The 26,714-nt window shown below is 35.1% G+C and overlaps 1 protein-coding gene and 2 pseudogenes across 4 annotated transcripts in view; 2 read left to right on the top strand and 1 right to left on the bottom strand.

Annotated features, from left to right (window-relative positions):
* Positions 1–26,714, bottom strand: part of AUH (AU RNA binding methylglutaconyl-CoA hydratase) — a 163,885-nt gene that overhangs the window by 93,704 nt on the left and 43,467 nt on the right. For all 4 annotated transcript variants that reach the window (XM_030832538.3, XM_070045808.1, XM_060301219.2 and 1 more), the window contains one exon: positions 13,959–14,045. In XM_030832538.3, coding sequence (XP_030688398.2) covers positions 13,959–14,045 — 87 coding nt within the window. The remainder of the gene's footprint in view (positions 1–13,958; positions 14,046–26,714) is intronic.
* On the top strand, positions 20,793–20,881 carry LOC115840146 (small nucleolar RNA SNORA70; annotated as a pseudogene).
* LOC115840144 (small nucleolar RNA SNORA70) lies at positions 20,935–21,022 on the top strand (annotated as a pseudogene).

Genomic DNA, 26,714 nt, shown 5'->3' on the forward strand with positions numbered 1-26,714 from the left:
GCACATGTACATATAGAACAGTCCCAAGAGTACAATGCAGGATCCTCCTCCACCAGCATCCATTAACATCCACCAGACAAACCATTTCCTCCCATGGGAAAAATAGCCCCAGGAAGCCCTTCTCTAGGAGAACTATAGAATAAGGACCAAAAAGAAAGCTGGAGGCCTATGTGCAAATCTGGTCCATAAACCAATTTTGTTTGACATTCAAAGGGTTTCTTCTCAAGAAAAACCTTAAAACTAGGAGATATTTTCTAAAAATCTAGAATTCTGGCTTCTCTTGAAAATAAGAAAAAAAAGAACATAAGAAAAAATGCAGAAAATTATTCAAGAAATAAAGTAAGAAAGGTTTGCAGAACTCAAGATATATGAAGCTACTAAAAACACTGATCTAATTTGACAAATATAAAGAATATATGTAGCATGTATATATAATGAAGCATAATAATAACAAACTCCCTTAAAATCACCAAAGTAAGAAACAGGTCAGAACTAATACCCTATCTGCCCAGGTGTTCTTCACCTATTCTTCCACCTGCCTTCTCAAACCCAAAGTTAATCACCGAAGTCTGTGTTTATCATTCTCATATTTTTCCTCTGTGTGTGCGTGTATATGTATGTGATTTCATTGCATTTACACATCTCTAAACTATATACTGTTTTGTATTGCTTTTAGTTTTACAAAATATTATATGTTGTTTTAATTCAACATTTTTCAAAGATTTATCTTTGCTGCTACATGTGTAAGTTATTTATTTGCAAGGCTGCCCATGTCCAACTGTACAAATATACCAAAACATCTATCCATTCCCGTCATTGATATTTGTTTGTTTTTAGCTTTTTACTATGAACAATATTGCTACTATAAACAGTATTTTTCTTATATCCTAATATAAGTAGTTTCCCTGGACACGTGCAAAATGCCTATAGCATAGTGCTATTTCAAACTCTAAGTAGCAAACCACTCATTAGAAGACCAAAATCAGGAAGTTTTAAAAATAAAATAGGATAGTATCAAACTGCAATGCACAAAGAAAGGTGATTATTTCATGAATCTTTGATACCCACCCACCCCTATGTGTTTACTGGACCAAATTGTAAGTATATTTGTTACTGTCTAGTAAAAACAGTCTTAAAGTCACCCTTCTAGGTAAATACCCCATAAAAATGTGAACTATTGACTCTTTTGGGATGTGGATGCCCAACTTTGTAAGATAGCACCAACAAACTTTTCCTAACCAGTTACACCAATTTATACTCCCATGGAAAAAGTATAAAAACTTCCTGGTGATCCACTACCCCGCTAACTTTGGTAATGTCAGGCATAAGAATTTTCGGTTAATCTGGTAAATACAAAATAGCATCCCACTGTGGTATTAATCTGCATTTCTGTGATTGCATATGAGGTTGATCATCTTTCCATATGTTTACTTCCGATTTCCCTTTCCTCTTGTGTGAAACATTTTTCTGTCTTATTGACTTCCTGGCTGCATGTATGTATGCACGTGTTGATCCATGTCTGCATGTATATATACACGAATCCTTTGACAGCTATGTGTTTCAAGTCTTTTCTCCCAGTTTGTGGCTTTTCTTTCTCCTTTCTTCACAGTGTCTTTTAATGAACAGATGTTCTTAATTTCATAGAACTATCAACCTTTCCTTTTGTTTTGTATTTTGTGTTTAAGAAATTTTTCACTCCATCAAGATCATATAAGTTTGTTTTACCTCATAAATGTAGTCAAATCTTTGCCGTCCCCAGTGTCCTCAATGCCTTCTCTCTCCTTATCAGTTCCCCTACTTCTGTGGGTCTGTTTTGGGTTCTATATTCCACTCCATCGGTCAATTTGTCTATCCCAAAGTCAGTAATATACCATCTTAACTGCCATATCTTTAAAATAAGTCTTGAGTACTAATAAGGCAAGGACTCTCATTTTCTTCTTCTTTAGAAATGTTCGGCTATTTGGGGGCCTCTTTTTATTTTTTTTTTGCGGTACGCGGGCCTCTCACTGTTGTGGCCTCTCCCACTGCGGAGTACAGGCTCCGGACGTGCAGGCTCAGCAGCCACGGCTCACGGGCCCAGCCGCTTCACAGCACGTGGGATCCTCCTGGACCGGGGCACGAAGTCGTGTCCCCTGCATCGGCAGGCGGACTCTCAACCACTGCGCCACCAGGGAAGCCCTGGGGCCTCTTTATGCTCATCAAGTTTCTCACAAAATTAATGTACTTTTAAGTTAAATCTGTACATTGAATCATTTGTGAGAATCATCTTTTAGATACTGAATCTTCCTATTCAAGAAGATAATGTCTCTATTTAATTTTTTAATGTCTTACAATAATGTTTCATAATTTTTCCATACAGCCTGCATATGTTTCTAGATACATTTTTCTTCCTACTGTCAATAATATCTTTTTCTGACTGATATCTTTTGTCTGTTGCTATTGGAAAAAAGGCAATTGATTATTTTTTAATATGGATCTTATATTCAGCCATCTTGCAATACTCGTTATTTCTAATAATTTGTGGATCCTTTTAGATTTTCAATAGAGACAATCACTTGAGAAAGATAGTGTTACATTTCTTCTTTTTCAGTCATTATTTTATTTCTATTTCCTGCCTTTCCACAAATGCCAGGATTTTCAGAACAATGTTGAATAGAGGTGGTGATTGCAGGCCTCCTGTCTTTTTCCTGATTTTAGGAGACCACTTTTACATTTTACTAAGAAACACCAGGCTAAGAAAGCTCCCTTCTATTCCTAGTTTACCTTTAGTTTTATCTATGATAGATTTGACATCTCTCATTCTTTTTATCAATCTACTGAGAAAAACACATGACTTTAATGTGGTATCTTTGTCTGGTTTTGGTATCAAGGTGATGCTGGCTTCGTAGAATGAGTTCAGAAACATTCCTTCCTTTGCAAATATTTTGTAATAGTTCACAAAGAGTAGGTGCTAGCGCTTTTCTAAATGTTTGGTAGAATTCACCTGTGAAGTTGTCTAGTCCTAGACTATAGTTTGTTGGGAGTCTTTTTATTATGGATTCAATATCATTACTGGTAACTAGTCTGTTGATATTTTCTATTTCTTCCTGGTTCAATGTTGGGAGATTGTACATCTACAGGAATTTTTCCATTTCTTCTGGGTTGTCCATTTTATTGGTGAAAAATTGTTCACAGTAATCTCTTATGATCCTTTGCATCTCTGTGGTGTCAGTTATAAATTCACCTTTTTCATTTCTGACTTTATTGATTTGGCCCCTCTCTTTTTCTCTTGATGAGTCTGGCTAAAGGTTTATCAATTTTGTTTATCTATATCTTTTGACTTACATGTAAAGTGATTATTGATGGGTAAGTAATTGCTGCCATTTTTAAAATTGTGTTTGGGTTGTTTTTGTAGTTGTTTTTTGTTCTTTTTTTTTGCTCTCTTCCCTTGTGATTTGATGATTACCTTTAGTGTTATGCTTGGATTCCTTTCTTGTTTTGTGTGTGTGTAACTATTATAAATTTTTGGTTTGTGGTTACCATGAGGTTTATGTATACCATTATATATGTATTAAGTAATTTATTTTAAGCTGCTCCCCTCTTAAGTTCAAATGCATTTTAACAACCCTGCATTTCCATCCACCCCAATATTTACTGTTTTGACATCATATTTTACATCTTTTTGTTTTATGTATCCCTTTACTACTTATTGTGGATATAGATAATTTTACTACTTTCATCTGTTAACTTTCCTACTAGTTTTGTATTTGGTTGATTTACTACCTTTACTATATAGTTGCCTTTACCAATGATATTTTTTTCTTTCATAATTTTCACATTTCTAGTTGTGACCTTTTTTTTTTAATTTATTTTGAGGTGTGTTTATTACCCTTTGGACAAGTAAGCAGAACGTCCAACTGACCAAGATTCAAGGAGGGATGGTCAGAGCTGGCTTTAGAGGAAGACTGCGAGTCATATATGGAAATTTAACAAGGATCTAAGGAGGCTCCCTGGAGTGACAATGTTCATGGATCAATGAATATATGGGCCTGCTGGTCGGGTCTATTTTAGAAAAGTAAATTTGCTTTCTTGTAGGTAAATTCCAAAACCAGCTAATGTGGTCTCCAGGATCGCGGGGATATTATTAGAATCCCAGACAATGCGAAATTAGCAACCCCTTTCCCTTACTAATCTATCTAAAGACAAAAAAAAAAAAGTACTGCCCAAAACCCTCTCCTCATGTTTTCATTTTTCCCAGTGTCTTTTCAGGATGAGCCCTGACAGATAGTTGAACAACTGCCCTTTGGACGGTGGCTGCAGAGAGCTGAGCAAAGGGTCTTGGAATTCTGAAATACAGATCAGATGAGGTTCTTATAACTTAATTATCTTGAATTCTCTAACATTCTTTTACCTGTTGACATTATCATATTAAAATTTTATCATGCCTGAAATGTTTATTCTTGCAGTGAAAATCACTCCAGGTTACAATTTTTCCCCTTCTCAAAAATACTGCTATTTCTCTAGATGGTTGTTTTTATTCCATCATCCATCATGATAAAAACTAGATAGCTAGTGGGAAGCAGCCACATAGCACCGGGAGATCAGCTCGGTGCTTTGTGTCCACCTAGAGGGGTGGGATAGGGAGGGTGGGAGGGAGACGCAAGAGGGAGGAGATATGGGGATATATGTATATGTATAGCTGATTCACTTTGTTATACAGCAGAAACTAACACATCCTTGTAATCAATTATACTCCAATAAAGATGTTTAAAAAAAATGGCCTTTTCTTTTTCACTTACAGAAATCCCTTTAACGTTTCTTGTGAAGTTGGTTTGGTAGTGCTAAAAGCTTTTCTTGTCTGTAAAAGTTTTGACCTCTACATCAAATCTGCATGAAAGCCTTGTGGGTATTTTAGGTTGTAGGTTTTTCCCTTGCATCACTTTAAGTATATCATGCCACTACTTTCTGCTCTGCAGGGTTTCTGCTGAAGTCAGCTGATAATCTTATGGAAGTTCCCTTTTAGGTAACTTGTTACTCTTCCTTGCTGCTTTTAATATTCTCTATTCTCTCTTTGGTTTTGGTTTTTACCGTTTTAATAATACAATGAATTGTATCTTGGTGTGGTCCTTCTTGGGTTGATGCTGTTTGGGGCTCTCTGTGCTTCCTGGGCCTGGGGATGTCTGTTTCCCATCCCAGGTTAGGGAGGTTTTCAGCTATTATGTCTTCAAATACGTTCTCTTCCCCTTTCTCTCTTCTCCTTCTGGGACCCCTATAATGCAAATGTTAGTATGCTTGATGCTGTCCTACAAGTCTCTTAAACTGTCCTCATTTCTTTTTATTCTTTTTTTCTTTTTCTTCAGCTTCATTGATTTCCACTACTCCATCTTCTAGCTAATTTGTTCCTCTGTATCATCTAATCTACTGTTGATTCCTTCTAGTGTATTTTTTCTTTCAGTTATTACATTCTTAACCTCTGTTTAGTCATTTTATATTTTATACTCTTTGTTAAAAACTTCTATGTTTTCACTCTGTTCATCCAATCTTCTCCTGATTTCTTTGCTATGTATCAATATTTGGTAGTTCGGTTACATTTCCTGACCTTGGAGAACTGCCCTTTAGTAGGAGATGGCCTATCTGTTCCAGCAGCACACTCCTTCCTATCTGGTCACCAGAGCTGTATGCTCCAGGGGTGCCCGTTATGGAGACTGCACAGGCCCTTCTGTTATAGCAAGCTGACCACTTTGAATGGTCTGGCAGGCATGGCTGACCCCCAGTTCAGTTGGTTGCCAGGTCCTGCCTTATGTAGAGGCTGTCAGCTGCTGCTGGGTAGGGCTGGGTCACAAGGCAGCTGGCTGTGGATCCCCAAGGGGTCCCGAGGCTAATGTTGGCTCACTGGTGGGCAGAGCCAGGTTTCAGGGTGGGTGGTTACAGGACTTGGGTCCTTGGATCTAATGTTGATCTGCTGGTGAGTGGCGCCAGATCTTGACACACCTGGCTACAGGGCCCAGGGTGTCCCAAAGATGGTGTCGTCCTGTTGGTGAGTGGGGCTGGATCCTAGAGAGGCCTGCTGAGGGGTCCAAGGTGTCTTGGAGCTGGTGTTGGCTTGCTAGTGGGCAGGACCAGTACCAGGGCCTAGGGTGGGATGGGGGGTGGGGTGCACCAGGGCAGGTCCTGCAAACCAGTTGGTAAAGTCGGTCTGGAGCTAGTGCCGGCCCACTAGTGGGCAAAGCCAGGTCCCAGAGTCTCTGGCTGCAGGGTCCTGGAGGTCCTGGAGTTGGTGTATCAACCTGCTGGTGGGCAGGGATGGGGCCCAAGGTGACCTGGGGCTGGTGCCTGTCTACTGGCTGGTAATGTTGGTCTAGGGTTAGTGCTGGCCAACTGGTGTGTACAGCCAAGTCCTAGGGTCTCTAGCTGCAGGGCCCTCAGGTGGAGGGACTAGTGCCGGGACTGTGCAGGGCTTGGTCCTGGGCCCTCTGGTGGACAGGGCCAGGTCCCAGGATGGCTGTGGGCTCAGGGAGTCTTAAGGCAGCTGGCAGGCTGGTGGGTGGGGCTGTGTCCAGCCCAGCTAGTTGCTTTGCCTGAGGCATCCCAGTACTGGTTGTGAAAGGCTGGTGGGTGGGGCCAGGTCCTGGAGCTAATAAGCTAAAGGGAGAATTCCAAATTGGTGCTTGCCAGCATCAGTGTCCTAATGGTAGAATGAGTTCCCAGAAATGTCTGCCACCAGTGTCTATGTCTTCAGAGTGAGCTGCAGTTGCCTCCTGCCTCTCCAGAAGGATCTCCAAGATCAGCAGTTGCATCTGAATCACACTCTTCTCAAACTACTGCTTCTGCCTTAGGTCCTGGAGGATGCAAGATTGTGTGTGTACCCTTTAAGAGTGGAGTCTCTATTTCCCACAGCCCTCTGGCTCTCCCAAAAGTAAGCACTGCTGGCCTTCAAAGCCAAACATTCTGGGGTCTTGTCTTCCCAGTGTAGGATGGCTGTACACCAGAAACTAACACAACATTGTAAATATATATATATATATATATATATATATATATATATTCTTTTTTACATTCTTATCCATTATGGTTTATTACAGGGTATTGAATATAGCTCCCTGTGCTATATAGTAGGGCCTTGTTGTTTATCTATTTTACAAACAATAGTTTGTATCTGCTAATCCCAACCTCCTAATTTATACCTCCCACTCCCTTCCCATTTGATAACCATAAGTTTCTCTTCCATGTCTGTGAGTCTGTTTTGTAAGTAAGTTCATTTGTATCATATTTTAGATTCCACATATAAGTGATATCATATGATATTTGTCTTTCTCTTTCTGACTTACTTCACTTAATATGATAATACCTAGGTCCATCCATGTTGCTGTAGACTGCATTATGAAATTTAATGAAGATTTTAGGATCCAGCACATGATACCTTTTTATAAATATTTCACATGTTCATGAGAAGTATACATACACTCTAATCTGGGGTTAGGAGTATATTAAACCAAACTTGGTACTCAGGTTGTTCAAATCTTTATTTTTAAGCTTTGTCTTTTGACCTCATTGATAAGTTGGGAGAGATGGGTTGCAATTATCCACAATGACAGAGGATTTGACAGTTTCTCCTATATACATCCAATATAGCTTTATTTGTACATTTTCAGATCTTTGTTTTCAGGTGCATACAAGTTCAGTATGACATTTCCTAAGAAATTTAAACTTTTATCATATGCAGTGACTATCTTACTAATAATCCTTTTTATCTCAAAGTATATATCTATATACCTCTTTCCTTTGGTTAGTCATCTCCTGGCATAAAAAGAACTATACCAGATGTGGCTATTATTAACAATACACAGCCTATTTACATTTTTTAATTAGATCTAAACATCTCTGTCAACAGCAAGTTTAATCAACTGACATTAATGGTAATTACTTTACTTATTTCAACATCTTACTATTTAATTTGTCCTAAGATTATGCTTCTTTTTATATTTTTTATGGATCTGATGAACTTTCTTTTGGTTTTTGTTTTGTTTTGTTTTTCTTACTACTCCCTTCACCCTCCAACTCATCTGTAAGCTTTATGCTCTGTTTCCATGAAGAATATCTTAGGACCCCTATCAAAGGATACACAGGCCTTAAAACCTTTCATCTCTGAAAAGCAAAAACCAATGAAAAGCCCTGAGCCAAGCGTGAAGCAATGTATCCAAATTAGAACTGAAAGTCAGTAGATTTTTTTAAATATATAAATTTAAAAAGTGGAAGACTAGAATTAATTCTAAAAAACAGAAAAAATAAAAAAGCTAGAAGACATCTGAGATGGATGGATAGATGGATGGCAGTGAGGGAGGGAGAGAGAGAGAGAAAGGGCAGGTGAGAGGGAGAAAGGAAAGAAATCAGGCCATGTGTCTGCTTCAGCACAACCTGTGAGCTAATATGGTTTTTCTATCTTTAAATAGGTAGAAAAAAATCTATTTAAAATACTATTTCATAATCTATAAAAATTATATGCAATTCAAATTTCACTGTGCATGAAATTTTACTGTAACAGAAAAACACACATTTTTTTACACATTGTGGCTGCTTGAGCACTGTATGTCAAAGTTGAGTAGCTGGTACAAGACAAGGATGTCTCCTGTCACTAGTCCTTTTCAACATCATGCTAGAAGTCCTTACTAATGCAATTAGACAAGAAAAGGAAATAAAAGGTAATACAGACCGGGAAGGAAGACATTAAACTGGCTTTGTTTGCAAAATATATTTTCATGCATGATGTGCAGAAACCTGAAAGAATTAACAAAAACATTCCTGGAACAAATAAGCAATTATACCAAGGTTGCAGGACACAGGGTAAATATACAATAAGTCAATCATTCTTTTATATACCAACAACGAACAAGTGGAATTTGAAATTAAAGACACAATATCACTTACACTAAGACCCCAAATAATGAAATACTTAAGATATAAATCTAACAAAATATGTACAAGATCTATATGAGGAAATTAAACTAATGCTTGAAATCAAGGAAGAACTAAATAGAGAGAAGAAATTCTGTGTTCATGGATAGGAAAACTCGATATTGTCAAGATGTAGATTCTTCCCAATTTAATCTATGCAATGCAATTCTCAATCAAAAGCACAGCAAGTTATTTTGTGGATATTCACAAACTGATTCTAAAATTTATATGGAGAGGCAAAAGAGCCAGAATAACCAACACAATATTGAAAGAGAACAAAATTGGAGGACTGACAGCAACCAATGTCAAGAGTCACTATAAAGCTACAGTAATTGAAGACAGTGCGGTTACTGGCAAAAGAATAGACAAATAAATAAAGGAACAGAACACAGAAACAGATTGCATAAACACAGTCAACTGATCTTTGACAAAGGAATAAAGGTAATATAATGGAACACTGATAGTCCTTTCAACAAATAGTGCTGAAACAACTGGACATCCAGAGGCAAAAACATGAATCTAGACACAGACCTACACCCCACAACAATTAACTTAAAATGGATCACAGATCTAACTGTAAAGCACAAAACCATCAAACCCCTATAAGATAACATAGGAGAAAACCTAGAAACCTTGGGTATGACAATGACTCTTTAAATACAACACCAAAGGCACAATCCATGAAAGAAATAATGGATAAGTCTGACCCTAATAAAATAAAAAACTTCTGCACTACGAAAGATAACGTCAAGAGAATGAGAAGACAAGCAACAGATTAGGACAAAGTATTTGCAAAAGACATACCTGATAAAGGAATATTATCTAAAATATACAAAGAACTCTTAAAACTCAACAATAAGAAAACAATCCAATTAAAAACTGAGCCAAAGACCTTAATAAACACCTCACCAAAGAATATATACAGATGGTAAATAAGCCTATGAAAAGACACTCCACATCATATGTCATCACAGAAATGCAAACTAAATCAACTACGATCTACCACTACACACCTATTAGAATAGCCAAAATCTGGAACACCGACAACACCAAATGCTGGCAAGGATGTAGAGCAACAGAACAGAAACTCATTTACTGCTGGTAGGAAGGCAAAATGGTACAGCCACTTAGGAAGACAGTTTGGCAAATTCCTATAAAATTAAACAGACTCTTACCACATGATCCAGCAATCGTGCTCCTTGGTAGTTACCCAAAGGAGTTGAAAACACGTCCACTCAAAAATCTGCACACAGATGTATACAGCAGCTTTATTCATAGTCGCAAACACCTGGAAGCAACCAAGGTGTCCTTCAGTAGGTAAATGGAGAAACTGTGATACATCTATACAGTGGAATATTGTTCAGCAATAAAAAGAAATGAGCTATCAAGGCATGAAACGACATGGAGAAAACTTTAATGCATGTTACTAAGTGAAAGAAGCCAATCTGAAAAAGCTACATATTACATGATTCCAACTATATGATGGAAAAATATGGAGAAAGTAAAACATGGTTGCCAGAGAGGGCAGAAGGGACGGATAAGTCAAGCACAGAGGATTTTTAGGGCAGTGAAAACACTCTGGACAACACTATAATGATGGGTACATGTCATTTTACATTTGTTCAAACCCATGGAATGTAAAACACCAAGATTGAACCCTAACATAAACTATGGACTTGGGTAATTATAATGTGTCAACATAAGTTCATCAGCTGTAACCAATGTGCCTCTCTGGTGTGAGATATTAATAATGAGGGGGGGGGAGACTATGCATATTGTGGTGGCAGGGGATATATGAGAAATCTCTTTACCCACCCCTGAATTTTGATGTGAACCTAAAACTACTCCTGAAAAATAAAGTCTTTAAAAAAAAGAAAAGTTGAGTTACTGCAATAGAGACCATAATACCCCTGCAAAGCCGAAAATATCTGCTATCTGTCCCTTTAAGAAAAAGTTTCCTAGCCCCTGGTTTAATGTACTAAACGAACAAATTTGATCAAGACAGTTTTTACCTGCCCTTCAAAGTCTCACTAAGTCACCACCAAAGACATCTTAAAAATTTTATGTCCATTGTAATGCTGTAGTGAAAAGTATCATTACCTAATATTAGGGAACTCATGGAATAGGAAAAAGAGTACTGGATCAGGATCCAGAACAGAAATAGTACAGCTTCAACCAGTGAAAAGAAAAATCTACTACAAAAAAAGTAGTTCTTCATTTAAAAAGCATCAGAAAAATTCCAATTTCAGATTCAATAAAATAGAAAGAGGCTGGGAACAAACATCAACGTAATGTTTATAACTGAACCAGTCTTAGCCATTCATCCCAGCATATATAGAGAGTTACAGATAGCATCAACTTCTACTTCCAAGATCAAGTTCTCTGACCAACATGGAAACCAAATCCATGCTCTGCCTCAGAAGACATCTATCTCACCATATGGTTGAAGCTGGAGAGAGAAGCAGAGGAGAGTCTTCAATAACACGGGCAGAGGATAAACAAAAGTCATGAAGGTGACAAGAAACATTCTAGAAACCAAAACACATATATTTTTTAAAAACTTAGCTCTAAAAAAAAAGGAAACAACAATAACAAAACCACACAAGACCCCAAAAGATGCCACATGGTCAAATTCTAATCTTTCAAATAACAGATGATTTCCCTGTATAGTACAGAAAAAGGTGAAAAACTTTTCACTTCATTCTATGAAGGTTGTATAAACATGATACCAAACCAGAAAGGGTAACACAAAAAACAAAATTAGAAGATTCCCATCTCATTTATATCAAAATATATAAAATTAAATCCAGCAGTATATATTAAAAACCACCATAACCACGAACCACAATGACCAGGTAGTGTTTATTCTACTAATACAAGGCCAGTGCAGCATCAGTAAGACTATTAATACAATTCAGTATAATAAAATCTGAGACAAATTTTAATATATACCATCCTGACACATAACAAAAAGGCAGCTGACAAACTTTAACCCTTATTCTCGATTAGAAAAGAGTAGCAAACTCCTAAAGAAGTTGAAATAGTAGAAAACTCTCTGAACTTGATATTTATCGGCAAAATATTAAAAGCATTCATTAAACTCAAATAAAGGTAAGGATGAACATGATCCCTTCAACAGCTGAATATTGTACCAAGAACCTTAGCCAATGTGAGAATATATGAAAAATATGTTAAGATTAAAATGCTGGAGGGCTTCCCTGGTGGCGCAGTGGTTGGGAGTCCGCCTGCCGATGCAGGGGACGCGGGTTCGTGTCCCGGTCCGGGAGGATCCCGCGTGCCGCGGAGCGGCTGGGCCCGTGAGCCGTGGCCGCTGGGCCTGCGCGTCCGGAGCCTGTGCTCCGCAACGGGAGAGGCCACAACAGTGAGAGGCCCGCGTACCGCAAAAAAAAAAAAAAAAAAAAAAATGCTGGAAACAGAAGAGATTAAAATTGCATTTTTTATATATAATGAACTTTTTTTGCTTTCTGGAAAACACAAGAAAATTAATTGAGAAAAAACAATGGCTTATACAAGTACAAGCACATAAAATTTACCAAATTTCCTACGGACCTACAACAATAACCAGACTTCATCAGAAGTATGGTGAAAAGATCCCATTCAAAGGAATAAATGCTATAAAATAGCTAGGGATAAATCTGAGGGGGAAAAAAGATACAAGACAAAGCCAATGTGAAGAAAACTTCTTTGACGAACATTAAAACATGAATGACCACCCCCTCAAAATAAGAGCCATGCATATCATGGATGGAAAGATTTAGTATCATAAAAATGTCAATTCTTTACAAACAAGATTTATAGAAATTCCAATCGAAGTCTCATAAGAGTATTTTTCTTCTTCACTTTAAAATTAATAATTCTAAACTCATTTGGAAGAGTTGATGTGTGAGAATTAGCAAAGAAAATCTTCAAGGAAAAAAGAAAAATAATAATGACGGGAACTTTGTACCCTCTAGATATTAAAGCTCCTAGAAGTGAATTAGGGTGGAACATTAAGAGGCAATACCTGTAATAAATTTAACAACAAAAGATTAATACAAAATTGGCTTTAGGTAAATAGTTATTAAATAATGCTATAGAAAAGAGGATAAAGAATGTGAAAAGGCAATTTACAGGAGGGGAAAAGCAAGTCTAATCTGAAAAGATATACTAGCATCTGAGAAAGTGAAAATTAAAATGCTAAGATTATTTTTTTCTTCAACTCTGGCAAACTTAAAAAATAACAACATTAAATGCTACAAGACTATAAGGAAACAGGTACTGTCATGTGATTGATGGGAATATAAATTATTACCATCTTTTTGCAACATAATCTGGTAGGATTTATTAAAATGTAAAATGAACACATGATACTTAGAACTGCAATACCATGTTTAGCAATCTTATAAATATACATACTAATGTTCTAAAAGACTTTGTACAAAGATAATCACTGCTTTATTATAAATAACAAAAATGGCAAAACCCCACAAAAACAAAACAACAAAAACATCCTAAGTGTTCATTAATGAAGAAATAGTTTCAAATTTTGGATAAACTATGCTATGGATTACTATGTAGTAATGTATTAAAGAGTATTAATAATAAATTGATATATACTGAAATATAAACACTACACAGAAATTTATAATTCTAAGGAGATAGTATGATCCCGTTTATGTAAAAAACAAAAAAAATCCCAATCTATAAATATGTCTGTGTATGCAACTATTTAAGAAATATAAATACTTATGTCAAAGGCTTATGCCAAATTATTCTTTGTTTTCTAATAATTACCTCTATATGCCATGTCATCATAAATAGGAGGCATCTTTAATTATAAAAAAAATTTTCACAACTTTTCAAATTAAATATATTACATGCTGTTTTACAACCAGCTATAGGTAATGACTATCTAACTATATAAATATTTTAGCCAAAGCTTATACATAAAGACAATGTGCAACTTTTAAAATCTGACATTTAAGGTCACCTTCAGCATGCTAAAAGGAGAATTTAATTGTGCTTACCGATTTCATTAATCACTGCTCTTATTTTGGAGACAAAAGGACCAACTTCACTGGAATTCATTTTGACTCTTTCCTTAAGGTCAGCACCTGCAAAGTATTTTATTTACAAATATAATCTAGTTATAAACAAAATTTTAAGGCAACAAACTGAACATTTACTTAAGATTTATATATAACTTGAAGACAGACTAGATTTATCTATCAAAGGAATTACAGTATCTAAGTTTTCCTTCCCAAAGACCAGCACCAGATTGAATATAATATTTGTTTGTTCATGTATCTACCATGTGCTTAAAGTAATGCTTCTCAAACTTCATGGTCTCAGAACCCCTTTATACTCTTAGAGAAAGAGGCATTGTTAACATTATATATATCTACCAATAGTTATTCTATTAGAAAATGAAACAAAATTTTTAAAATATTTATTTTTTCATTGAATAATACAAATAAACCCATTCCTGTTAACATAAATGATTACAGACTGATGCCCCTTTCTTGGTTCTTGAAAAGATGCTGGCTGTTCTATCCACCACTGCTGCTGTCCCATCAGTGCAAATGCCAACCCAATGAAAAGGGCAAATCACACCTTCCTGCTATGAAAATCATTGTGACTTCATGGATGCCCACCCTGGTGACTGCAGATCACATTTGAGAATCACTGGCTTGAAAGTATATGCAAATAGACAATTTCATAATTATGACTTTATCACAGAATCATAACTTTGGAACAGATAAAAATAAACATAAGGAATTCCTTAAGGGATTAAACTGTTTACTCTGTGGCTCAACAAAGACCTTCTTTTTAATAAAATTAAACTCACTGAGAAAAGGTATCCCCATTAAAATAAATAAACAAAAAACAAAGTAAAATTACAGCATAGATAGTATATACTCAGCTACTTATTTTCTTATTAGCCCATTATAAATTGATCATGACTAGATGTAACATCAAGTAGCAGCTGATTTTGAGCCCATATACTTCCTGTGGAAGTGACAACTGCAGTTGACAAAACACATATCCTACAACCCATCAGTTCTTAGGTATATATACCCTAGAAAATCTCTCAAATATATGCCCAAGGAAATACATACAACATTCAATACAACATGTATAAAAATAGCAGAAAAGTGGAAAAAACCTAAATATCCACTAAAAGGATTAATAATAAAACTGGGACATATTTATACAACAAAATGTTATATGTGCAGCATGAAAATGAAGGAATTAGAGTATAAATATGGATAAATCTAATGATGTTGCAGGATTTACAATTATATAAATAAATACAATATATATTTATCATTATATATAATTACTGAAAGATACACAGGATAATAACCATTTAAATAAGTTTTTAAAAGAAGAATGCTATGTAGGGATATAAAACATACATGGAAATGATAAATTCCAAATTCAATTGGTGGTGACCTCTGTGGGGGAGGGAGAGAGATGTGATTGGCAATAGACACAGAGAACTTCAATCTTATTTGTAATACTGTGTTGCTTAAGTTAAGTGGTGGGTACTCAATATGGTAGGTAGTCATGATTTTTGGATGTCTGATACATGTCTTCATAATTTTTTCCATGGAGAATTAAAATTTAGCATGGAAGAAAAATGTTAGTAGTGTCAAAAGAATTCTAAACTAGTAGGATGTATTTGTTAAAGAAATAATGTTTCAACTCACTGTCATTTAACATTAAGAATATAATTTTAAATTGAGAATATAAAATGTTGCCTAGTGCATGTTAGCTAACACATATAGGTTAATAAAAGTAGCTAAATGTAGTGTGGTATGGGGGAAGGCAACAGACGAAAGAGGAGCCAAAGCAATGAGGAACTGAAAGCTGATGGGACACATAGGGACTCTGGATGAGGTGGTCCTGAAGGAGCCCCTGTAACTCTATCATGGGATCCATCACGTCCTCTGGCCTCAGGGCACCATTAGGGTACCCTCTAACACAGCTCTAACTAGAGCTCCAATAGGGGGCTTTCACCAACATTCTGCCCCTGTGACCACACAGCAGGCTTTGAAAACCACACTCAGGTTAAAGAGACTAGGCTGCTGGAAGCCATGCCAGGACCTAAAGGGAATCAAGGTTTGCTCTTAACACGTGTGGCCCATTAACTGCACACTAGTCCCAGCAGAGAAGTGTAGAAGATGTGTCTCCTTATGGAATGCAGCTTTATCCACACAATGGTATGAGACAGAAAATGAGTATCTTTAAAGTGAAGAAAGAAAATAACTGCCAATCTAGAATTCCAAACAAATCAAACCTATCCTTCAAAATGATGGTGAAATAAAGACATTTTACACACCCACTCACAGACACACACACCCACAAACAACAATTTGTCACCAGCAGACCCACGTGAAAATAAACGCTACAGGGAATTCTTCAAGCAGATTATGAGAGTAGAGTTTTAAAGCTTATTTTATACTCCTTACAAGTGATACGTCTTAAAATATAAGGGCACAGACTGGCTAAAAGGGTAAAAAACTTGCAAACATTAAGCAAAAGAAAACTTGTAAAGTTATCTTCATCTCTGACAAAAGAGAAGTAAGGCAAGAAACATCACTCAAACTAGAGGGTTATTTTATAATAATAAATATGATGATCCATTAAAAAAGCCATAAGAATTCTAAATTGGCATACATAAAAAAGACAGCCCCAAAATACATAAAGCAAAAACTAACAGAACTAAAATGAAAAACTGCCAAGTCTACAACCACAGTGGATTTTAACAGACTTTTCACAGTAACTGATAAAGCAAGCAGTCAAATATCCTTTCAAATATTCCTATCAAGAAATAAAAAATCGGAAAAAATTAATCCCAAAGTAGAAACTGGAGCAAAAAAAAACTTTTAAATAGAAAACAAATGTGCGAGAGAAAATCAAAATAGTTGGTTCTTCGAAAAAAAACTAAAATAAATAATAGACCTTTTAGCAAGACTCATCATAGATAATCAGAGAAGGCACAAGTCCCAATCGAGAATGAAAAGGAGGGTAATACTAAGGATTTTACAGACAATAAAACAATATTATTAAAAACTTTGGCCCAAAGGATTTGAAAAACGACAGGAAATGAACAAATTCCTAGGAAAACACAACTTATTAAAACTGACAAAGAAATAGAAAATCTGAAAACACAAATACATATTAAAGAAATTGAATATGTAATTAAAAACTTTCCTACAAAGAAAACTGCATGCCCATATGGCTCCAATAGTAAATTCTTCCAAACATATAATGAAAAACATTTACCATCAATCTTAAAAATGCTGACATGGAGAACAGCAAAACAAAAACTTGAACAGAACATTGTAAGAAAAAAACATGACGGGCCAATTTTTCTCATAAATAAAGTCTCAAAAAATCCTAAACAAAGTATCAGTGTATCATACCTAGTAGTAACATAAATAAAATATATCAAGACCAATTTATACTCAGTCAAGATTTATGACTGGACTTACATTTTTAATATTAATTTTTTTAATTTATGAAATTTTTAAATTTATGTAATTGAGAAAGGTGAAAAACATAAATTTTCAGTAGGGTCAGAAAAGTAGTTGATAAAATTCAACACTCATTCTTTAACATCTTCACTGAGGTATAATTTACATAAAATAAAATTCAGTCATTTAAAATACACAATTCAATATTTTTTAAGTAAATTTACAGAGTTGTACAACCATCACCACAACCCAGTTTTAGAACATTTCCATTATCACAGAAAAGGTCCCTCACACCCATATGCAGTCACTCCCTGTTCTTACTTCTAGCCCCAAACTAATCTACTGATATTTTCCTATAACTTTGCCTTTTCTGAACATTTCATACAAATAAACTCATATAATATATGGTCTTCTGTTTCTTTCTTTCACACAGTGTAGTGTTTTTCAGGTTCATCCATGATATAAAGATGAATCAGTATTTTTTATCTTTTTATTACCAAATAGTATTTCATTGTAGGGACAGACATTTTGTTTATCCATTCATTGGTTGATGGACATTTGGGTTGTTTCTACTTTTTTGGCTATTATGAAAAATACTACCATGAACGTCTGCATACAAGTCTTTGTGTAGAGAAATTTTTTCACTTGTCTTGGATAGAGTGAAATTGCTGGGCTATATTGTAAATTTCTATTTAACTTAAAAAAGAAAAGAAGGAAAAAAACCTGCCACTGTTTTCCGTAGTGGCTGCACCACTTTACATTCCTATCAGTAATGCCTAAGGGTCTCTATTGTCCTACAAGGTCACCAACACTAGTCTGCCCTTTTATCATAGCCATTTTAGTGGACATGAAGTGGTATTTATTATGGTTTTAAATTTGCATTTCCCTAATGACTAATGAGGTTAGCATCTTTTCAAGGTGCTTATTAGCCATTCATACAGTTTCTTGAGTGAAATGTCTATTCAAATCTTTTGCTCATTTTTTTGATGGATAATTTATTTTATTCTTACTGGGTTGTAAGAGTTATATCTTGCATGCAAGTCCTTTTTCAGAAATATGATTCAATATTTTCTCCCTGTGGCTTACCTTTTGATGATTCTTGATGGTTTTTCAAAGTTTAATTTTAATGAAGTCCAATTTATCAATTTTTTGTATTTTATTACTTGTACTTTTGGTGTCCTCTCTAATTAACACTCATTAATTAAAAATTCATAGCAAAGAAAAGAATCTTTTTGATTTTATAAAGAGTAATTACAAAATACCTATAGCTAACACCACCTTTAATGGTCAATTACTTCCTCTCAGAGACCAAGAATGAGAAAAGGTATTCTTTATCACTTCTACAGATGGGAACAGATGTACTAGTCTGTGTAATAAGAAAATTTTTTTAATTACAAGGAACAGAAGGAAAAAATAAAACTGCATAATTAGCAGATGACTTAATTATACATGAGGAATATCCAAAAGAATTTACAAACCATAAAAATAAGTGAATTTAGTAAGGTTGCTGGATACAGGTTCAATATTTAAAAAATCAACTTTCTATGTACTAACTAGCAAAAGAAATTTGTGAAATTTTAAAAAGATACCATTTATATTAACATTCAAAGATCAAAGAGCCAAGGAATAAATCTAATAAAAGATGTACAAAATCTTGACACTAAAAACCTACAAAATCTAAATTAAAGTCCTAAATAAATGGAGGAATATATCATTTCATGTGTTAGAAGATTCCATACTAAAAGATGTAAATTCTCTCCAAATTAATAGATTCGGTGTGGTTCCAATCAAAATCCCAATGCTTTTTAGCAATTGACAAAGTGGATATGCAAAAGCCCAATAATAGTCAAGATAATCTTGAAGAAGAAAAAGCTGGAGAATTTATATTAAAATAAGATGTATTATAAAGCTACAGTAATTAAGAAAATGGGACACTGGCTCAAAGATAGAGAAACAGAGCAATGGAACAGAATAGCAAGTCCAGAAAAGACCTGCTTGATTTATGACAAAGATGGCACTGCTGGAACGTTCCAATAAATGGAGCTGGGACCACTGAAGGTTCATGTGGGGAAAAACAATTCTTGACCCTTCATATCATATACACACACAAATCAGTGCATTACAGCCTAAATCTGAAAGGTAAAACAAATAACTTCTAAATGAAAATATCCAAAGATATCTTTAAGATTTTGGTATAGACAAAGATTTTTAAAAGGTTTTTCCAACACTTTTAAAGGAAAACACTAGAGTTCTTTAAAATTAAAAACTTCTGTTCATCAAAGGACATCATTAAGCGAGTGAATATGCAAGTAAAAGAGTGGGAAATGGTATCTTAAATACATGTGTCCTGTGCATGTAAAGAACTATAAATCAGGAAGAAAAATATAAATAACCCAACTATAAAATATAGGCAAAAGATTCATACAGATAATTCACGAAAGAGAATATAACACTGGCTAATAAAGAGATGAAAAGGAATACAACATGACTAATCATCAAGGAAACACCGATTACAAACACAGATAGTTGGGGCTTCCCTGGTGGCGCAGTGGTTGAGAGTCCGCCTGCCGGTGCAGGGGACATGGGTTCGTGCCCCGGTCTGGGAAGATCCCACATGCCGCGGAGCGGCTGGTCCCATGAGCCATGGTCGCTGGGCCTGCGTGTCCGGAGCCTGTGCTCCGCAACGGGAGAGCCCACAACAGTGAGAGGCCCGCGTACCGCAAATAAAAACAAAAAAAAAAACACCACAGATAGTTTTATAAGCAGTACAGTGCTAAAGTGTTGGTGAAGGTATAGAGCAATGAGAACTTTGATTTAATGCTGCTGGGAGTAAAACTGGTAAAAAAAAAATCACCATCCCAAGTATACACATCCAACAGAAACACATGATATGTACACTAAAGGACACGTATAAGCATATTCACAGAAGCATTATTCAGAATAGCTGAAACCAGCAACACCCCAAACATTCATCAACAGCAAAATGAATAAATTGTGAAATATTCCCACAAATATGAATATAACTATTCCTAGACGAACAGTACATACTGAATCCCACAAACGTGTTGAGAAGAAGTCAACCTTAAAAGATACATGCTGGATAATTCCAGTTACATAAAGTTTGAAAAGAGGCAAAATTAGTATTTGGTAATAAAAATCAGAAAAACCTCCACTATCTTTCGGGTGAGAGATGGTTAATGATAGGAAGAAGCATAACGGATGAATTATGGTGTGCTGGTAATGGTAGTGTTCATTTCTTAATTTGGGTGGTGATTGCACAGGTGAGTTCATTTTGCAGAAATTTAACTTACAGTTTGTGCAATTTTCCCTATGTATATTATAATTCAATTTAAAAATTTACGTTAAAAAAAATTCCTTCTGCAGCTAATCAGGCCTCTTTTCTCTGTGGAGGCCTGGTGTGCAATGGCTGCAAAAAGCAGCCACACACACACCATTGTAAAGCAATTATACTCCAATAAAGATGTTAAAAAAAAAAACAAAAAAACAGATAACTAAGGCACTAACAAAAAAAAAAAAAAGCTGCTTCCTTGGTAGTGCATGCAGCCTGTTGCTTATATGAGTTGCCCTAAAGGACCTTCGAGACAGCCCTTACCAGTGGACATTCATGTCTGACATCATGCTCTGCCCAATCTAGGCTCCAGACAGGTATACAGGGTGCCTTTGGAAAGCCCCAGCACGCAGTGGCCAGGGTCCACACTGGCCAAGTCATTACGTCCATCCGCACCAAACTGCAGAACAAGGAGCAAGTGATTAAGGCCCACACAGGGCCAAGTTCAAGTTTCTGGGCCCCAGAAGATCCACATCTCCAAGTGGATGAATCTGAAGACATGGTGGCAGAAAAGTGGATCATCCTGGATGACTACGGGTCAAATACATCCCTAATCGTGGGCCCCTTGGACAAAAGGCAGACCCTGCACTCATGAAAGCCGTGGTGCTTTCCCTTCCTTACTCATGCCCACCAATAAATCCAACTTTCCTGCCCAAAAAACAAATGGAAAAAAATGACAAAAAAAATTCCTGACTTCATACACATTACCTGCTCCAGCTACCACCAATTTCTCTCCTCTTTTTTTAAAGCCAAACTCCTCAAAAGGGCTGTCTTTCTGTCTCCCACCCTCTCCTCTTACACTATGTCTCTAAACAAGGGGGACAAAAAGATACTAAAAAATAAATATAATAAATAACCAAGATAAAAAGCGATAAATGTTTGGGAGTAAAAATAACAGGCAAGTGTGACTCTAGAGTGCAGAGGGAAGTAAAGTTGTGAACCACGTTACAATATTAAATAGTATGATCACACTGGTCTTACTGAGAAAGTATAATAAAATTCAGTAAGATCTCTGTAGTCCATATATTCCTGATAATTTAATATTTGGTTCTAAGTTACATATTTTTAATTATTTGTATTGCTTTTGCAGTATCTACCGCAAACTCTTTTCAACTAAATATGTAGTAATCAGAAACATAATACCCCAAGTAGACAATGCATGGAGTTAATATACCATTTAACAATTCTATGAGAATATAGTTCATTTAAATATTGCCCACTAAAATGGTCCTCTCCTAAAATACTTGGACCTTTTTTTATAAATTCCTTCTTTTGAATATGCTTTAGGATTACTATGTAGTAAATTTCTACCTACTTATGTTTGTCGCGGACTAGTCCAGTGAGTAGAAAAGTTATGTAAAACAGTGATAATATTCTTTGTTGTACACTGCAGGATACCTAGCTTTCTTGGCCCCCAGTAACCAAATGATAGTAAAGCCTCTCAGTCATTGTGACAAGCAAAAATGTCCCCCTAAATTCTAATATCTTCCCCAATGAGTGTTACTATCCCTCTTGAGAGCTAATGCTCCAAGTCAGTGGTCTTCAACATTTTTTGTTCCCATTACAGCTGAAAAGAATTTTGAAAAATGATGCATTCCCTTGAACAGTTTTATATTGACATCTAAAATTTTTCATAATTTAAATAGTTGCAAGGATTGCCGTGCACTATAAACACTGGCACCTTAAAATACAACTGATATATATCATTGTCAATGCATCCAGTGGAATCTACATACCAGCGACTTGACTCTCAAAATCATTCATGTCTAAAACAAGAAACAAATCCTTGCTTAACGATAAGAAATACTATGTCATTTATTTTCTTTATGAACAACTTTATGAAGTGTTGTATTTCTACAACACTTTGCTGCAATTTTTTTCTGATGCAATCAGCTTTTATGCTTAAAATTCTTCTTTTGACCACTGTCACATTTCTTTGCAACAAAACATATATATTGTATAAACTGAATTAATTTTTATTAAATTCCCTGTAACCATGAAGCACTAAGTTTAGAAGTTTTCCTCTGGACTAACTTTTAATTACAAGCATTATTAGCATAAAATTGATTAAATATATTATAAATCTGATAACAACTAGACATTAAAAGTAAACTTTTTGGGGAAAAGTATCTCAATGAGATAGATAAGACGACCTCCCCTTCTTCCATTATTTCATATATCTATGCATGAAAATCATTTATTGCTAGAATACTTCAGAAATGTCACCCAATTCTTTCAACTCCTTTAAAGCCAGCTCTTGAAAAATCACATAGTAATCAAGAAGCATTTAAAAATTCCATAAAAACTTTACTGTCCTTAAATTAAGCTGAAAGCAATGAATTGGAAACTGCCAGAATAAGAATAGGATCCTAGTTAAAATTCTCAACATTAGCATTTTAAAATACCCCTTTTATAGCAATTCAGACCTTTCTTCATCCCTGGGTCAAGGAAGCAAAAAAAGGCAAAATCAGGATTGACTACTGTAAAGTGCAAGAAGAGCAACTATGAAAGAGAAGATGGTAAAGAGTAACTTAACCTGCAGATCAGCCTGAAAAGTTCTACAAAAAAGTACATATAAGTTATCAGCTAGGCCCCTTTTAAACAATCTGTATCTCCTGAATGCCTAGAGGAGAACCCAACCTCAGTCTGGGGGATAATTGCTTTAAGTCATTTCCCTCGGAGTACAGGTGCTGGAATTACCTGTTCCATGAAATGTCTGGATAGAATGTTCCTCTGCAGTCATGGAGACCAAGTGTTTTCATTGTTATGGGACCAGTCAGGTTTTCTATTTAAGTCAGTTTTGGTTAAGTTTTATTTTCTAATAATTTACCTATTCCACTTAAAATTTCAAATTCACTGTTATCAGTTATTCTTAATATTATCTTACCAGATTAATCTCTGTAAAGTTTATACCTATGAGATCCTTTTTCAATTTGAATATTGTTTAGTTATTCCCTCACCCTTGATAAATCTTGTCAGAAATTTGGCTATTTGACTTTTGAGGAACCAACTTTGGACTTTATTATCCTATTACTTACTGTGTATTTTTCCAAGTCATAAGTTTATGTTCATCTTCAGTTCTTTCCTTCTACCCTATCTGGGTTTATTCTGTAGTCACTTCTATCATTTTTAAAAATTGGATTCTTAGTTTATTCATCTTGAGCATTTATTCTTTCTTAAAGTACAATCTAAACTATATTATACAACTTTTAAAGTATTTTGTTAGAATTTAGTTCTGAATATGTTCTAATTTCCATTAAGATTCCTTTGTTGAGCTGTAAGTTATTTAGAAGTTATTTTAAATTCCCCACGTAGGGGACTTTTTCTAATTACCTTTTGTAAATGACTTGTATCTTATCTGCCTGTAGTCACAGAATTCAGCCTTTGAAATCTGTGCAGGTTTTACAGCCAAGCAGATGGTTAATTTTCATGAATATTCCACATGTGCTTAAAAGAGATGCACAGTCATCAACTGCTGAGGGCAATGATCCACACAGGTACATTACATTAACCCTCAGTAGGCCAGGAAAAATAATCAACACCCTTTATCAGCTGGGCTGATAGACTCTTTGTATTAATATTTTATTTAAAATTTAGGTCATTTTATAAATAATTTACAAAAAAATAAAAGGATAATAAAAAATCAAATTAGTTGGAAATTTCAGTCAAAATTTAAATACATAAAATCCATATATTTTTATATTTTCCTGGTATGTGCATATATGTGTATTACACATATACATACCTACAAATGCATAGTGTATGCATATATGCACTCACATACTTACATATATCACATACACACACGAACACATATGAAAAGGGTTATATCATTTGAATGAAACTGGTCATCAACTGACACACATGAACCTGGGACACACAGTTTTATAAAATCTGATTCCAGATTTCAAATATAGCTCTACTAAATGATCATTACTTCTGCTTCTTCTTGAACTTGCATTGTAGACATGCTGTGCTTTTGAAAATTTGGATGGCCCATAAACTTGTTGAGGACAGCCATATTCATTGTTCCCTGATTGTAAATATTCATTTTTAGATTTATAAATATCCATCAGAATGATCAATGATTTGTTTTCTTTTCTAAACCATAGAGTCCCTTCCTGTCACCTCTGTATACACACCTGCCTTCAACACTCTTCAATTACAAGCTGTATCAAGTAAATGCTCATGTACATCATCATATGAAATGCAAGAATATGTCACATATCCTTTTGGAAAAACTGAATAGTCCAACTTCTTGTCACAAAATACTGCATGGTGAAGTCCTTCCTACCTAATGACTAACTGGATGCAGATTCCATACTTCCTTTATAGAAACCACAGAAATATACTGCTCACTCATCAATTCTTGAGTTCAAGAAAATTAATCTAGGATATTGTCATCTGATGACTCACAGTCTAAGATTTCACTCATAAGATCAAGTTCACCATCATGATTAGGGCCTACAGTCTGCTGTCTCTCTTGACCATTATTTTACCCATCTAATAACTGTGAAATGTCTTCCTCTGTCAACTTTTCTACTCTTGTACCATTATGTGTAGAAAATGAAAAATTCTAAATTCTCAGCTGTGTTCAGTGATAACTAAAAGAATGACTACAAAGATGGTACCTCCAGACTTCAGTTATATTTTCTTAAAATATGTGCAACTCTTGAGGCAATGCAATAAAAAAAAAAAAAAGATAATGCAATAGCAATGATTTGACCTCTACAACATCTTTCTAGACAATTCCATCTTTCTTCCATTTTCTTATTTTAGTTTTTCATAGCATAGTTGGGAATAATTAAAGAGTAATGATAAAAATCATTCTTAGGATGATGAAATTACCAATATAAAGATACAGTGATATGAGATAAGAACCCACAGCATCTTAGATTCATAAAAAGCTCCAATGAACCCATACAGTAACTGCAAGAGAAAAGGAGTTTTAATTTTCTTTTTTAAATTTTCTGTTCTTCAGAAGACCTCTAAGAAAGAATGAAAGCCATAAAACATCAATCCATACAAGCAAAATTGTTCAAAAAAGAAACTAGTAAATTAAATCTGGGTCCAGGGGACTCTGACGATATAAGGGTTAAGTTTACTAACTGACATATTCAAATCTCCTATAGACTTACTTTTTCCTTGTTTAATCTATCATCAACTAAGAAAAGTGCTAAAAATTCCCATTATGGTGGTGGATTTGTCCATTTTTCCTTAGGGTGATATCAATTTTTGCACTGTATATTTTGAGGCTGTTTCTAACAGCAAAAAAGTTGAGAATCATCATATCTACAAGGGAAATTGAATCTTTTATGATTACGTAGTGACCTTCTTTAACTCTAATAATTACTATCTCTAATAAAAATTTGTTTTAAAGTCTATTTCATTTGATATCAATATAGTTATACCAGCTTTCTTTTAGTCAGTATTAGACTGGTATATCTTTTTCTACTCTTCAACTTTCAATGTCCTTATGCTTTAGGTGTTTCTTACAAGCAGCTTAGTGATAACTTTTCTTAAGCCAGCCGTTGCTTGTGTTCTAATTCAAGAATTTAGTACACTTACATTCACTATGATAGGTAATAAATTTGAATTTATTTCTACAATTACATTTTAGGATATTTAGCCCATTAGTTCTTTTTTTTCTCCCTCCATCTCCCTCCCTATTTTTTAACCATCTTCTGGATTGACTGTTTTACTTGTTCTTATTTCATTTACTCAGAAGTTTAAATACCACCTGTATACCAATGTCAAAATTTTTATCTCACGCCCAGACCTCTACCCTGAACTAACTACAGACTCCTAAATTCAGCTGTCTATTAGACATATCCAGTTGAACGTCTAATATGCATCTTATAAACACAATAAACCCTCCCCTCCCCCAACCATTAAATTTCCTCCCCAGAATATGCTCCTCTTGCATTCTTCCACGCCTCAGTTAATGCTAA

The sequence above is a fragment of the Globicephala melas genome, chromosome 6 (genome assembly GCF_963455315.2).
Source record: "Globicephala melas chromosome 6, mGloMel1.2, whole genome shotgun sequence".
Taxonomy (NCBI): domain Eukaryota; kingdom Metazoa; phylum Chordata; class Mammalia; order Artiodactyla; family Delphinidae; genus Globicephala; species Globicephala melas.